Source organism: Condylura cristata, unplaced genomic scaffold, assembly GCF_000260355.1.
Source record: "Condylura cristata isolate star-nosed mole 26May11 unplaced genomic scaffold, ConCri1.0 scaffold00051, whole genome shotgun sequence".
Classification (NCBI taxonomy): domain Eukaryota; kingdom Metazoa; phylum Chordata; class Mammalia; order Eulipotyphla; family Talpidae; genus Condylura; species Condylura cristata.
In genome coordinates this window covers 388,155-403,785 of record NW_004567152.1, presented here as the reverse complement: position 1 = coordinate 403,785, position 15,631 = coordinate 388,155, and the positions used below count along the sequence as shown (strand labels likewise).

Genomic DNA, 15,631 nt, shown 5'->3' with positions numbered 1-15,631 from the left:
AGCTTCTTCACCTGCAAAATGAGGATTCAGGAATCTGGCTGCCAGAGAAACATGCCTGTCGCATGACAGCTTATTACAATCCTAAGGAAGCAAAGTCCCCAAACAGCCACACATGAGATGCCTCTGACTTCGGAAGCAACACTTACGGTCTCACACATCCTTTGCAACTGCTGTCCTTTTTACCCTCAGAGCACTTCCTCCAAAATTCAGATCCAAAACTGAAGGCTCCCCTAATCCCAGGGGCAGAATCAGTTGTTTCTCCTCTGGGCACTCACAGAGTATACTGTGGTTGTTCTGTCTCCAGGTCATCTGCTTTTTCCCTCATGAATATTTGCCCAATTACAGTAGAAGTCACACAGATCTGGAAATGTGTGCATTTTAATTTTAAGACAATGTCTAGTACTTTGCAGGGCTCTACAGGGGACAGTCCCAATAAAGGGGGAAGAGACAGGGCTACCCTTCCTTCACTCCCAGCCATCACCATGGGTGGCAGTCAAGGCCTTTGAGGGTGAGTATCTCCTGGAGGCAGGGGCAGGTGTGGGGGGGGCGCAAGGGGGGTTGGTGGCTTCCCTGAAGGGTAGCCAGGTAGTGGAAGGCAGAAGGCAGGCTCCAGGAGTGCTCAAGTTCTGCCCTGGGGGATCTTGGGAAATTGGAGGTTGGCACCTGCCCCCAGGGCTCAGCCTCTATCCCTGATGGCCGAGTATGCCTGCCCCAAGTCCACTTCATGCGAGCTCAGGATCCTTTCCCTGTGAGCCAGGACATGTCGCCGGTCCTACAGAAATGAGGGGAGGAGGAGTCAGGGCAGAAGAGAGCAGTTCCCCACACAGCACCATGAGCACCTAGCCCTTGAGAGAGCAAGGAGTTTGTTTTGTGCCAGGCCCTGGAGTCCCCCTGTTATGTGTACTTGGGCAGAAAGGGAAAGACTATTGGGGGCAGGCTCTGGATTGAGGTAGGAGAGGCTCAGAGAGATCAACAAGAAGGACAAAGAATACACGTACTTGCTGTGCAGCATAAACAGCCTTTGCGAAGGCAAGAGGGAGAGACAGAGAGATCAGAGAGAGCATGTCATTCATCTTGTCCCTTCTTGCTTCTTTGTTTCCAAGCTGAGCTCTTCCCATCCCATGGCCTTCAGTCTTTCCCCAGTCACTGGGGGCTCTCTCTAGGTGACCCCATGCTGGGATAAGGGTAATGGTTGGTGTGTAGTGACTCCCAGACCTCAACCTGTGCGGGCATTGCCCAGAGCCATCACTAGCTGCATTTACCTACTTAGTTTCTGTCAGACTCAACACAGCCTATCCAGTCAGGTGTCCCAAGCCTTGATCTCTCCCTAACAGCACTGGGGCTCTTCCCCTTTCTTGTTTTCTGTCTCCCACCAGTACATATAACCTGCCCACTCCCAAACCACAACCCTTGCCCTGCATAGCCCCACAGCTCTGGGAGCCATTGATCTGGGAGCTTCCAATCGATGGGGACTAAGAGTAGGGGGAAGGGCACTGGAGGATTGAGGAGGCAGTTGACTGCCATGGGCAGCTTGAGCTATTTTCTTGAGCTATTTTCTCCCTCCAGACCTCCAATGCCCACACTTACTCCACCTCCCGCTTCCGAATGGCACGGCCTGAGGCGAGGACCTCTGCCACCTTGGACACGATGGGATCATAGTTCATGCTGGCCACAGCTATCACCTCGTCACCTCTGCAGAGAGAGGATAGGTAAGCCTGACAGTGGCTTGAAGACCTTAACACACTCCTGTCCACCTGGGGCTCAGGGGTGGGGGGTGTCTAACTTAGAACAATAGAACTGTCCTGAGCACTCCCCACCCCTGCTTTGCTTTATTGCTTGGCTTCAGTCTTCCTTCTCATGGGGCTCAGGACTGGGCTCCTCTACCTGTATGACTTTCCTCAGTGTGAAAGTACAGTGTCCACACCTACCTCAGAGAGTTGTCCTAAAGATAAAATGGCCAGCATGGTAGCTGGAGTCATTCCTGCCCAGCCTCCTCACCTTCCTTGGTCTTGTCGCCTGTCTAGCTGCCTCCCTTTGCCTCCTGATCCACCTTCCCTGTCAGTTTCCACCCGAGCAGAACTTCTCTGGGATGATTCCCTCTCCCACTGTTTGGCACCCCTGTTCCACCCTGGTGCTCTCACTTTGTGTAAAAAGCCACAAACTTCAGCTCCTCCAGATCCCCCTGGATGATGACATCATCGAAGCCTTCTCCATACCCTGTGGGTGGAAGGGAGGGGGCTTCCAAGGGGCTCATACCTTGGGCCCCCCGATCGCCCCCAGGGAGCTCTTGCTCCTTCCTGTAGTCATCATGGCCCTGCCCCTAGGACGCTCATAGCCCCCCATCCGCATGCTCATAGCCTAGAGGAATCCAGGCTGTCCCCTAAGACTGCCATCCCATAACCCCACTCCCATCAGAGGCCTCTCAGTTACCTGCATAACGCAGGCTCTTGCCAAACATTGCAGTCCACAGGTAGGGCACGGTGCTGATCTCTGCCTCCTGCGCTAGCATGTTCTGGGCTGCCACACGTCCTGTGGACCCAGAGCCATAAAAGCCCTGACCCCCATTCTCACCATCCCTACCCTGTATGGGGACATCTAAAACGTGGAACTGCTTGTCTTCCTGAAAGTCTAGAGGGGCATCTTTCTCAGCCCTCTACCCAACCTCAGCTGTAGCTGACTGGTGCACAGTGGACTCTGGGCTCAAAGGCAGGCTCTCTTAGGCTTCAGATTCAGTGCCCTGAATCTGAAAGGTTGACTTCCTGGGCTTCTGGGACCTCCGGGGACCCTTCCAGTCAAACCTTTCTTATATTCAGCAAATGAGCAGCCTTTCGTTCTTTAAGACCTTGGGGCCTCAGGAGAAATTGGTACCAAGATTAGGATCTCAGGCATATAATGAGGCAGAAAAAGGGAGGGGTTAGGGAGTGAACACCTCCCAGATAATGTGAGGGCAGAAGAAAGGAGAGATAGGTTCATGGCTTCTGGAAATCCTCCCTATGAGGCGGTGAGGCAACTAACTTACTGGCACCTGTAGCTTAGGGGTCCCCACCAGGGGTACACAGGAAGTAATGTATAAGTGGCTTGTGGACCCCCAAATGTATGGGAGGAAGCTATTCTTCAGCACAGCTCCCACTGAGTCTCGTCACCAGCTCAATGGCTACCTCCTCAGGCCTGGGTGAGGCTACTGGGTTTACAGACAGTTAAGTGGCCTGAGGTAGACAGAGGTACTGACATGGGAGCTGGCCTATGTCCTAATAAATCCTTTTCTCTTACCCCAGGTAACTACACAGGCTGGTAAGGAATTCTGTAGAACATGTCTTTGAGGAGGGGCTGGTAGGACAGGTAGAGTGGGGAGCTGTGGCTGATTGTGATAAAAGACTGGAGATGGGACCACAGGGCCTACTCTGTGAGCTGGCTGACGCTGGCCAGAGAGGTTACCACAGAGCCTTGAATGGCTAACCTGAAGACCCAAACCCAAGGCCAGCAACTAAGGGCTGGATCTGGGGGAGGTTGAGACCATGGGGTAGCTTCTTGCCCCTACCCAGCTTTGAGGCTAGCCATACCCTGGACATGAGCCATCTGCCAGTGTGGGATGTTCACTTTCCTATTATTCCTCCAGGCCAAGGGGAAGGTGACAGCATCGCCAGCAGCAAAAACACCTGGGATGTTGGTCTGCATCATCTGTGGAGAAAGGACCAGAGCTCTGACCTGAAGCTCCCACCATTCCCAGCCCAGCATCCTGCCCACACCATACAGCTCCACCTTGTTGACTGGAATGAAGCCTCGGGAATCCAAACCAATGCCACTCTGCCTCAGGAAGCTGGTGGCAGGAACCGCACCTGACAGAACAGAGGCCATTGTGTTCACTCCCTAACCCCTCCCTTTTTCTGCCCCATCACTCTCCACAACGCATACCCTTCACTCACCGAAATCTAGCCCCAGATTGACTCTTTGTGGACTGCCTACCCTGGGCCTTGATGCGTCCCATCCTTCTGTCCCATACACTCCAGTGCCTCCCATTGGGCCTTATATATCACCTCTCCAAAAAGCACTCCAGGAAATCCTCCCTTTGGGGGCTGACATGCCATAACTCCCCGGCCCCTCTCAGCTACCTCCCAGCTTTGTCCTTCACCAAACTAGCACCTCAACTGGAGGGAGCAGTGACCAGTTAGAACCTTGTCTGTGTCCTGAATATTAGTGGACAGTGGTCAGTCCACTAAAACACACATTCCCAAACAGCCCTGAAAAAGGGGTATAGTTGGGGTCTGCATTTTATAGATGTTGAGAGTGAGGCTCAAAATAGGGAAGGGACTGGCCCAAGTGTGCAGATGGCTCTGTTTTTTTGTATCCACCTGCTCACCCACTCACCAATGCCCACCACGCAGACGTCAGCCCGCACAACCTTACTGCTCTTCAGCACGACCTCCTTCAGCTGTGGGAATTGGGTGGGTGAGCAGGAGGGCCCAACTCTGGGCACAGGGAAAAGGGGACAGAAAGTGGCAGGGAGTGGGCAGGAGGGCTTACCTTTCCCTCCTGGGCCCGTAACTCTGAGACCTCTGTCTGCATGTAGAACTTGACACGATTGCTCTCAAACATCTGTCAGGGCAGGTGGGGGGATGGGCAGCGGGCAAGAGCCTGGCCAGGGACTGTGTTGGGTATCCAGGGTTCTGAGGGGCTGGGTGCCAGGGTAGGCTCACCTTCATGAGGGCACGACCAACACGCTCCCCCAGGAACCTCCTGAAAGGTGTTTCCTCCAGCTCCACCACGGACACAGAGTGAGCCTTCTCAGTCAGATAGGCAGCTACCTCCATTCCTGGGGTGAGGGTGGTGGGTGATGGGTTGGCATCATGTACCTTCCAGGGCTAGCACCTCCCCAGGCCTGGCCATGATAGCCTACTGCCACCCCCACCATCCCCAACTGCTCACCCAGGAAGCCAGCTCCCACGACTACCACGTTCCGGCCCCTGGCCAGCCTCACTACACGATTGGCATCTTCGGGTGTGCGGATGGTGAACACATTTTCCACATCTTTGCCTTTGCAGCTCAGGGTCTTAGGGCTGAGGTATGGCCAGCAACAGTGAGGGGCTCCCAGAGGCCATGGCCCCCCCACCCTGCCCAGTGTTCTGCCCTGTGTCAGGGGGGTCAGAAGGGGTGATGCCCTCCCACCTGCTCCCTGGCGCCAACAGCAGCTTGCTGTACTCCAGCTTGAAGCCATCCTTGAACACGACCTTCTTGTTTCTCACATCCACTGTGACTACCTATAATCCCCACCACAAAGAGTGGATGGACCAGGCCTCTCTGCCACTCCCAGGTCCTGTAATATGCCCACAGCCCAGACCCCCTAAGATGCATCCACAGGGACTGTTCTGCCACCTCAGTTGTCCTTCCTCACCTGGCAGCTTTTGCTAACTCTGAGCTTTCGGTGTCAGCTTCTTCTCATATCCCTCCTTACACTCTCAAGTCCCACCAGGGCCTTCTGCTCTGGCCCTGAGCAAGTCATTCTCCCTGCTAGGCCCGGGCTAAGCCACTATATACATTTTCCAGCAGCCCAGAGAAGTGGGTACAGTGCTTGCCCCCATATACTGCAGCTCTCTATAAGCTTGCAGTGCTGCCTCCCAGGCCTTGAAGACCACCCCTCACACCTGGTGCTTGAGTAGGAAGGAAGAACACCTCCTACACTTCTGGGGCCACCCCCAGATTCATGCCCTTCATGGTTTCCATTAAGCCCATTTCCCCAGCCTTGACTACATACCTGGGCCTCCATGAGCACCTCGATGCCATAGGCTCGGAAGAACTCCTTGGGCCTCAGGGCCAGTTGCTCGGGCTGTGATTCCAGACTCTGCAGGAGACAGCCAGCTTGAGACGAGGCCAGGAGGCCACAGTTCCATTTCACAACAAAAATGGAGGGAGGCTCAGGGCCCAGAGAAGGCAGTGCCAGCCTCAGGTCACATGACTGTAGGACTGAACTCAACAAACCCAGATCTTTCTAGACGTACCACAGGTAAACCTGGTACAAGCAAAGAGGACAGCTGTCCAGACTCCCAAAGGGTGACATCAGATGCTGCTTGTTCCCAACTGGGACCCAAAGGAACAGGGGTCTGAGTCCTGCCTGTGCTCTCTCTCACTCCTCGCCTCCCCACCTTGCTGAGCTTGGGTCGGTCATAGGGAAGGTGCCGGTCCAGCGTGCACAGGACAATTCTGTCTGAGAAGCCCTCCTGCCGCAGTGTCTCTGCACACACCAAGCCAGCTGCACCTGGAGAGAGGGGACTGTGGGTCAAGACCCATCTTCTCCCCATCCCACCTGCCCCTCATGAGTTCACCACCTACCTGCACCCACAATGAGCACATTGGTGCTGCCACTGTGACCAGCGCTAGGAGAGATACACTTGGCCATCACCTTGGTTCTTCTCTGCAGCTGCAAGGCCTGGGGGTGGCCAGAAAGTGGGAAGACCCAGAAGCCATCCTCTCAGTGCCAACATCCTAGCCAACCAGATCCTGCTGCTCCAGCACAGTTTCATCTCCAGCCTGTAGCTCTTCACTCTGTTCCTCAACCACATGTGACTACGAGTTCCCTCCCAACTCAGTGCCTTTGCACAGTCTGTTCCCTGGGCTGGACAACTTTCCCTTTTGTCCAGACCCCAAGCTACCTCCTTACCTGCTTGCTGGCCCGGACGTACACTTTCTCCTTCTCAATCTTCACCTGCAAAGGCTGAGTTGCTCAGGACCAGTCTTCAGGGTGCTCCAGTCCCTGACCCTGCACCCCAGTCTGCCACCCCACCACGCTCTATCCCACCTGGAACTTGTGCAGACTGTCCAAGCCAGGGAAGTCCTCCAAGTCCCCAGTGCTGATGTTGAAGCAGGCACCATGCCAGGGGCAGCGTACCCTACCTCGGGAAAGCACACCTGGGAGGGGACAGCAAAACTCTGCAGGTGTTGCTACGTGCCTGTGCCTGTTGACCTTTCCCACAACCAGGGAGACCCCACTAGTAGATGAGGACTTCAAGGCCCAGAGAGGGGTCAGGCTGACCTGGGGCCTGGTCTGGCCCCTTCTGGGAAGAGCAGCCAAGCCCCCTTCAAGGAAGTCCTGCCCCTCCTTCCCATGTGCCCCTGGGGCAGCTCACCTTTCACCAGGGGTGCACCATAGTGGGGACACTTGTGGCCCAAGGCGTGAAACTCCCCGTTGTCCTTCACCAGCAACACCTTTCCCCAGCCCAGCTCCACTTCCCGCATCCTGGGGAGGGGCTGTTCTCAGAGGTCAGGCCAAACACCAGGCAGCCAGGCACAACCCCTTGTGGGGACCTTTTGCCAGAGTCCAATGTTCTTGGGACTCAAACAGCTGAAGCCTCCAAAGAGGTGACCAGGGCACGAGTTGGTCATGGACACCTTCCAGGACTCCCAGCCCACTCCATCCCTGCTTTGTAGCTTACCCTCCCATCTGGGTTCACTGATCCCCCCTCCCAGGCCCAGCACCCACTGGCCATTCTCAAGGTCCTTGACATGGCAGACAGCAGCCTCGATGCAGTCCTGAGTGCCAGGGTAGGGGTGTGTGGCGGGCAGGCGCTCTTCGGTGTGGAAGTGGCGGGCTGTGCCATTGCCCTGGTAAGCCCGGGGGCTGCCCTTCCCGCTGGCTGACAGCTCCTCCTTGCCCCGCTCCTTCTCTGGTAGCACCACTTCGATCTTGAGCTCCACTGTGGGCAGGGCAGTATTGTGAGTCCATGATCCTACCACCTCCTGGGCCACCCCACAAGCTCTGGATTGGACCAGACCTGAGTCCAGGTTGTCCCTTGCACCACAACCACTCCAGAAAGTCAGTTGCACCACTAGCCAAGAGCCTTAAAATGGGCAAGAAGTAGGGGCACAGAGGGGGAGGAGAGTGTAGGGATAGTTGGGTCAACTTGAATTAATTTCCACCAGTTTTCTTTTCAATCATGGGATTAGTGAGGGGGGCAAAAAAGAAGCTCTTTGGGCCCAGAAATCAGCCCTGTGCAAGGGTCTGTGCTGAGGACAGACAGGTCTGTGCTGTGCCCACAGTCCACTGCTCTGACTCCAAGGGGGCAGTCTCCCAGGGATGACGTTGACACCCCTCATGGCTCAGCTGTGACTTCAGGGTATGATCTCAGAACCGTGTCCAAAACTGGGCACAGCTCAGTTCATAGCCAATGAATGAAGCGATGGGAGAACCATTGTTCTACTATTCACAGCTTCCCCAAAGGTTTCAAAATTGTTTCAAAATTGAAGGAAGTGTACACAACATAACTTCAACTTCTTTAAATTAGCTATCACACAAATCTGAGTGTGGTCATCATTGAGGAAGTGCTGGCTTTTCAGTGACTGCATGTATAATAAGAGCCTGGGGATGGACCCGCCCCGGGAGGGTCACAGGGCGCCCTCACCTCCACCAGAAGACACTTCCTCATGTGCCTCATGTGCCCGTGGGGCCCACTCTAGGGAGCAGTAAGCTGGAGAGTGTCCTTTCCCCTTTATATTTTTTGCACATTTTTCAAATTCCTTGCAATGCGCCTGGGGTATTTTTCTAATTAGAAGAGAACAATAAACAGAATTTTTAGCAGCGATAATCCGGCCTCCTGGGCTGCTGCTGCACAGAGGACTGCTGAGTGATGGAAGCTAAGCCCCTAGCACAGTGTGGGGCCCACAGGGAGCAGGAAGTTCCTCTCCTCACTCCCAAGGCACCAGAGCCTCAAGCCTCTCCTGGCTTCACCTCTTCTATTCTCCACCTCTCCTGACTTCACCTCATCTATTCTCCACCTGGCATGGAAAACGAAGTACCGAGTCCCACTGCCCAGTCTTTGCCTTTGCAGTTCTCTTGGTCCAGGCTGCTGTCCTCCGGATCCTGGCTAACTCCTGCCCATCTACCCAGACACACCCCAGGGGTGCCGCCATTGGCTGCCCAGTCCCTGAGTTTCCCTCCTCACGTGCTGTGCTAACCCCCACCTTAGCTAGACCCAAAGCCTGAGAAGGCAGGCCTGTGGCCCTCATCTCTGTTTCCAGCCCCAGCTGGTGGCAGGAGTGGTCTGCTCCTGTGATCCTAGCTGGGCAGGGAGGACTCCACCCTGAGGCTGTTGTGTCAGGTGGGAGGGGGTGGCGGTTACAGAGGAGGATGAGTTTCCCCTCCATTTCCCATACTTTATGTAATGAGGTTAGAATGTTTTCGGAACAATTAAGAAGAAAAATACTGTGAACTCAGCTGACGACAGTTATGTGTGCGACCTGGAGAGAGGGAGCTCACAGGACCAGCCTGGCGGGGGCCGGAAGAACAGCCAAGCCAGGCTAGGCCGTTTTCATCCTCTACCTCCCTCCAGAAGGCTCTCTGAAGTGCTTGCTGATGCGTCTAATGGGAAGATATGAATTCAGGAGCAGTGGCGGAAAGGCAGAGGGGGAGAAGGGTCTGTGCTCACTCTTCCATGGTTCTCATCTCAGCCACGCACTTGACCGTGGCCTCCTGCTTGAGTTCCTCTGGCTCAGATGCCTTCCTTATAAAGGGAAGAGAACAGTGCCTGCCTCTGATGACAGTGAATGCTGAAGAAGGTAACTCATGCAACCCAGAGCAGAAGCCCAATGGAGGGGGGTGGGTGGGATGGTTTTCTTGGTTGGTTCTTCACCTGAGAGCCATGGCGAAGAGGGAAAGCTTCTAGGTGGCACTTGTGTCTTAATAAAAGGAAGGTGACCAGATGGTTAGAGAACAGCACTTCCTCCTGGTCCTGAGCTTAACAGGCTGCCTGAAACACCCCTTCGGGAACATGGGACTGCAGGCACCCTGAGAGCACAGAGGGAGCTATGGAGCACAAACTGATGTGCATGAGCCACAGTCGAGCAGGTAAAAGAATCTGCACAAAGATCTGCTGGCTGAGGACACCCCTGCCTGGTCAGGCCCAGCTAAACCCTCATGGTCAAATGCTCTCACCAGCACACCCTGAAATTCCTGAGTCTACCTGTGACCTGTGCATTGTGAGAACCAGGAGCCTGCCCCTCTGCCACAGCCCTCAAGGGAAATCTTGATGGCAGGGAGTCCCCCAAAAGAGACAATAACAACACTGCAATGCCTCCTGTGTGCTAGGTGCTGTACTAGGTACAATAGCCCACAACGGGACAGAATTGTTAGCCCTGTTTTGTATTTAGTGAGAACACAGAGGCTCAGAGAGATGAAGTCACCTGCCCAAGGTCACACAGCCAAGCACAGGGTAGGGCTGGGTGTGTGTTCAAGAGCCCCAGTTCTTAGTACAACCTCTGGGGCTGTGGAAGTCCTGGGGCCAGGGTCCCAGCCAGGCTAGCCTACTGAGGTGAAAGGAGCAGCAGGTGGTATCTTCTGCCTGGATCCTCCTGCCAGCCTGGGAGTCCCATAGGAGCCCACTGTGTGGACAGCTGGCATCCTCTTGCCTACTTGTGATGAAGGAAGGCCCAGGTCAAAATAATGGGCATCATTTGCCCAAGTCATATAATGAGGCAGGGAGGGTGGTGGGGTAGGATCCAGGCTGTCCACAGCATGGAAGTGAGAAACATAAGTGGGTACCTCTGCCTGGAGGGCACCCCAGGGCTTCCTCAGACCCAGGAAGAGGAGAAAAGGCTCATGGTTTCCAAGGTAATGGAGCCGACAGGTATCAGGTAAGGGGAGCTGGGGCAAGCCGCCTGAGGCAAGGTGGCCTGGGTGGGGGCACCAGGCCTCGGTTCCTTCACCTGGGCTGTGGCGGCTTTGTATTCCTGAGTGTTGTGAGGAATTGTGGCGGCGTACCTTTGTATTCCTGAGTGTTGTGAGGAATAAAAAAAAAAAAAAGTGAAGGCCAGAGAAAGAGTTCATCAGACAAGGGGGTCTCTGTGTGTATGGACTCAGGGCTCCCCTAGCACCCTGGGAGACCCCCAACTGGGGCTGGACCCACCCAGGCCTGGCAGGCTGAGGATTTACTATACAAATGAGAAGTGCACTCAGAGAGGTCTAGGAGGTGGCCCAAGGTCACAAAGGGGGTCACCAGAGATGAAGAGGGTAGGGCCTGAACAGTCCACTCTCACAGCAATTTGGACAGGTTGGGCTTATTTTGTCGGGTAGGTAACTGAGGCTTACAGAGTTAACTTGAGCACCCTGGACAACACTGTGGTTGAGGTGTCACTAGAGACCCCCTTCCCCAGCTCTGGGGGACACAATTCCTACCCTATGACAGGAGGAACCCTCTCCTCCCCTTTTCAAGGAAGACTCGGCTGCTCTTTTCACCAACAGCTCCAAAACCCACCAAAAGAGGGGACCCCAAAAGAGGGGGGCTAGGAGAAGTACTCCAGGCTCAGAACCCTCTCCTGCCTGCATTGCATTAACATTCAGAGCCAGCTGCTACCAGGCCTGACCTACTTCAGAGGCAGAGGGGGAGGAGCAAGGTAGCAGGAGGGGGAGGGAAAAAGCGGGAGGGAGGCAGGGTAGAGACAAGAAGAAAGGCAATACCTGGCTTGGGCTTGGAGAAGCAGCCACCCATGTTGAGTTGCCGGAAGATAGGTGGGGAACAGGTGCACAGGGGATGGGCTATGGGAAGCCCAGCATGCCCTGGTGGGGGGCTGGACCTCCTGTGGCCCTGACTGATGCGAGAGCTGCCATCCCAGCTGGAGCTGACTCAGGGACCTGCAGGGGAGACAGATAGGGGCTTCTATGGAAGCCGCTGGGGTGTGGGGGTAGAAAGCCAGAGACAGATTCAGGGGGCTTCTGGAAGAGGCCCCATTGGAGCTGGGAACCAACTGACATTCAGTTGTAAGTAAAGGAGCTGGGTACAAGAGGAAGAGGATTTGGAGGGCATCTCCCTTTGAGGGTCCCCATGCTTAGCACCCCTTCCTCACTGCCCTCCCCGCTTTTGCAGAGGCAACACCAATGCTGCCATAGGAGCCCCTCTGTCAAAACCTCTGCTGCCCTTTAGTTCCAGCCCACAGCTGTGCTGTTCAGGAAACCCTCTTTGCTACCCCTCAAAATTACATAGCCTAGATACCCTGGGACCTTCTATTCCCCAAGGAGACTTGGGGGTCAAAATAGAGGTCACCTTGTGAAGATCAGAATCCTCCTGGTCTTCAGTTTTCTCCTTCCTACAATGGGAATGATGTTCAGGTTTCCCTGGCTCCGACCCCCACTGTTGCTGGCAGCCCCTGGATGCCTACCTCCTCCTAGGACAGCCACTGTCTCTTGCCCTCAGTTCAGCAGTGGACCTAAGCTGCCTGGCTCTGGGAAGCAGGGCAAAGGGGGCAGGGGTCCGGGAGGCTGCCCAGCCTCCACCCCCTACTCTCAGTGTGAGTGGTGCTGAGGAGGGACTAGAGGGGGGATGGGATTGGGCCAGTCCCCTGGTCCCCAGGGAAACCTAGCTCCATGGTGAATGAAAGTGGGCGGCCAGCCCGGGCATGATGGGGTTGGGGGAAAGGGAAGGCAGGCACACAGTCCTGGCTTCCCCTCTTCCCCCTTAACAAAGGCCCCCTTCACAAAGGCCCCTGGTCTGCGGTCATGCCTAGCAGGACTAAGGACTTGTCAAGCGCAGACAGCAGGTAGGGCATTAGGGTGATCTCTCAGCCCCCTCCCATCTTGTTTAGTTGCATGATGGGAAGGGAGCCAGAAAGCCCCCATATCACCCTGAAGCCCTAATACTACTAGGCTGAGGAAGGTCCATCTGGTCAACAAAGAGACCCCTGTTAGCAAAGGAGACCTCAAGACTTCAAGGCCCTCTGGAAGATGCAGCTTATAGATGGGGCTTCGGAAGACCCAAGACAAAAATGAAGCTGTATGTTTACAGCGACATCCTGCAGTCCAGCCCATGGTTTTCCCCCAGAAGCTCTTCCTGAAGACTAACTCAAGGAGGTTTTGAGGTCCACTTGGTCTTGCCTGGATCCCAGCAAGGGCTGAGTGGGTACCTGAGAGCAATGGGGCCAAGAGGGAAGGAAAGGCTGGGGAAGTACCTTCTAAAGCCTGGCACCTATCTTACCTGCCCTAGAGAGCCCGATCTCACCTTGCCTTACAGACCAGGAAGAATACATTGGCATCAACTTGTCACCAAGACAGGTCTGCAAAACTTGGCTCCCCCTACTAGGCCTCCCCCTTGTCTAGGCACAAGGGGGTCCGGCCCCAGATCCTAGCTTCACTCTGGCTGAGTCCAGCCCCCTTCCTTCCTGCTGGGGCTCAGGCTTCATCCTCTAGGTCACAGATCCCAGGTAAGATGGGACCTCAATTTGCCACCAGGTGCCTGTCTCAGCTGTACTCTCCCTTCCAAGTCTCTAGACCCCCCAGGAGCTTGATCCTGGAAGATTTGCAGGAATCAGAATTTCCTTGGCTTAATTTATGCTAAGTTGACCTGGAGCCCTTCTGCCTCCTGCAGGCCCAGATGCCCACCCCTCCCCCACAATCAAAGGCAGAGATCCTTGCCAAGGAAAGAGCAGGAGGGGTCCCCAAGTTTTTTTTTTCCAGAGATCTGTTCCTTGCCCACAAGCTGTGTAAAGCTGAATGAAAAGTTATATCGTTGCAGGAATGCTAGCTGCCCGCCTAGAAGTCATGTCCTGTCCCATCCACATCCTTCCAGGGCTCCACTTTTGCAGAAACCTGTCCCCACGCCTGTGCCTGGACTCCCCCTCATCCCACTCACCGGCAGGACTCACAGGCCCTTTGCACCAGGGGGCTGCTGACCATCTTGGCTTCCAGCCTTCCTCAGGATAGTATCTGAACTCCTCAACCCAGTACTCAAGTTTGGGGGTGCTTAGCTTCTTCACCTCCTCCCCCAAGGGGCTCCCACACAAATCTGTACACTCCCTGCCTTTGCACGTGCAGTTCCTGCTATCCAAGAAGCCCTTTTCTGCAGCCTTTCCAAGCTCTGTCCCGGTCCCCCACAAAGCCAGGCGACCCAGGCCCAAAGGGGGAACTGGTACCCAGCAAGGGTGCAGTGAGGGCCAGCCGAAGGAGCGAAAAAGAAAGAGGGGTGCTCCTTCCCGGGGTTATCTCTCGTTCTGGGGCTACCCGCCCTGGGTCCGAGACCCGCGAACGTTGGCTAGGGACGCCGGCCGGAGCCGGCAGCCCAGTCAGGGTGGCAGGATAGGGGGGCCGGGGCCCCACGGACCTGGGTCCCTGGGGCGGGCGCTCACCTGGGCTCCGCGCGGGTCTCCACTCTGGAGCCGCTTGGGGCCGCGGTCGCCGATCGTGTGGGGTAGGGAGGAGGAGCGGGCGGGGCGGGGCCCGCGCTGCGGCGGCACTGCGGCCGGCCTGGAGCCCGCGCTGCCTAGCGCCGCCCCGCCGGGCCAGGCAGGTGGGGGACAGTCAGGGGTCAGGGTCCCGTCCGCGACCGCGAAGTCGGGAAGCGATCGCAGAGGGTGGGGAGGCATCCGGGGGGCCTTTTGGCCAGGGATACTCTGGGATCCTCTCAACCCCCAGGCTCACCAAACTCAGCCACACACCGAATCTGATTTTTTCCCTTTTCTTTCTGTCTTAAGTTTTCCAATGATCGGAAAAATAAGGGGGAAAGTTGAGTTAACCAAGAAAGAGCACCCAAATCACCTATCAGATACCTTGACTTGCTTTTGGGGTTCATTCTCCCAGGTCTCCTAGCTCCTCCCCTCCCCTCACCCCCACACAAGCCCTTCTATTTTAAATTATATTTTTATTGCATTTTCTCTTTTCTACCTGTCATTATACCAGGAGAACTTTCTGAGTCCCCATAAGTCACGGTACATCCCCGTGTGTGTCCCCTCCGCCTGGAAGCCTTTCCTGACTAGCCTTCCAGGTCAGACCCTGACAGTCCAAATCTCTGTTTTGGGTCATGTATAGTTTATCACTGACCTAGAACTCAGTGACGAGGTGGGAAATGAATGACACACACATTTCAGGGAAGCGAAGTCCCATCTATCACTAAACACATCAATTGTGGGACCGTCCACACTCTTGTCCTATTCTTGCTCCTTTGATTGCTCTTGTTGGATCCTTTTCTGTGTCATCTTCCCCCTTCCTAGGCCTTGCTTTCCTGCAAGGGTGACAATAATGACAGCAATAACCGGTGCCAGACTAATCCAGACTTCTGGGGCAGCGTTTTATTTACCCCCACCTCACCAAGCAGGACAAGTATAACTCCCCTTCCTCATTTTAAAGACAGAAAAGCCCAGGGAGGCTGAGTCCCACCTAGAGTCAAGACCAGGGCCTGCATGAGTCATGATCACATAGACGGCTAAGTGTGGGGGGCTGACCTGGAGGGTGGCCATGAATGGCTTCCATGATGGGAATGTTGCAACTGACAGGAGAAGCTCTGAATTGGGCAGAGAGCAGTTTGGGCCTCATTCCACAACGTGCTGACCTTGCAGCTCCAGACCCACTCTGCTCCCCACCCTCCCTAGCCAGGAAGACGGACTGCCCCATCGATAACCATGGCTGTGGCTTCACATACATTTATTCCTTTAATCTTCACAAAGCCTCAGGAAGGAAGTTTCTATTGGTATTGAGGTTTAGAGAGGCTAGGGACTCCCCAAACTTCAGTCCTGGCAGGCTGGCTGTGCTGTGCAGAAGGGCCGGGAGGAGTAAGGCATGCCAGGTTCAGTCAAGGCCACAGGTCGGCAGTGAGAATTACCGTCCTGTTTTCTGATCCAAGAAGACAGTGAACAGCATGGTCCCATGTGGGGACAATTGCAGTGC

At 55.2% G+C, this 15,631-nt stretch overlaps 1 protein-coding gene across 1 annotated transcript; it reads right to left on the bottom strand.

Annotated features, from left to right (window-relative positions):
* Positions 1–360: 360 nt before the first annotated feature.
* On the bottom strand, positions 361–14,184 carry AIFM3 (apoptosis-inducing factor, mitochondrion-associated, 3). The gene is made up of 21 exons (XM_004694945.2): positions 14,098–14,184; positions 11,441–11,614; positions 7,472–7,685; positions 7,119–7,228; positions 6,791–6,900; positions 6,653–6,697; positions 6,325–6,421; positions 6,138–6,250; positions 5,750–5,836; positions 5,164–5,255; positions 4,924–5,054; positions 4,695–4,810; positions 4,522–4,593; positions 4,366–4,429; positions 3,760–3,836; positions 3,561–3,678; positions 2,431–2,529; positions 2,142–2,217; positions 1,588–1,692; positions 999–1,019; positions 361–772 (listed from the first exon to the last, which is right to left on the bottom strand). Exons 2-21 carry the CDS (start codon positions 11,469–11,471, stop codon positions 733–735), a joined length of 1,818 nt encoding a protein of 605 aa, XP_004695002.1. The 5' UTR covers positions 11,472–11,614; positions 14,098–14,184; the 3' UTR covers positions 361–732.
* Positions 14,185–15,631: the final 1,447 nt, after the last annotated feature.

What these genes read in the sequence shown, in the direction of transcription:
- AIFM3 (XM_004694945.2), bottom strand. Translation starts at nt 11,471, where the DNA reads ATGGGTGGCTGCTTCTCCAAGCCCAAGCCAG. An exon ending in AGGTGCTCATGGAGGCCCAG is followed by an intron (nt 5,256 to 5,749) that starts GTATGTAGTCAA and finishes TGGGGATTATAG; the next exon opens with GTAGTCACAGTGGATGTGAG. An exon ending in TACGGGCCCAGGAGGGAAAG is followed by an intron (nt 4,430 to 4,521) that starts GTAAGCCCTCCT and finishes CAATTCCCACAG; the next exon opens with CTGAAGGAGGTCGTGCTGAA.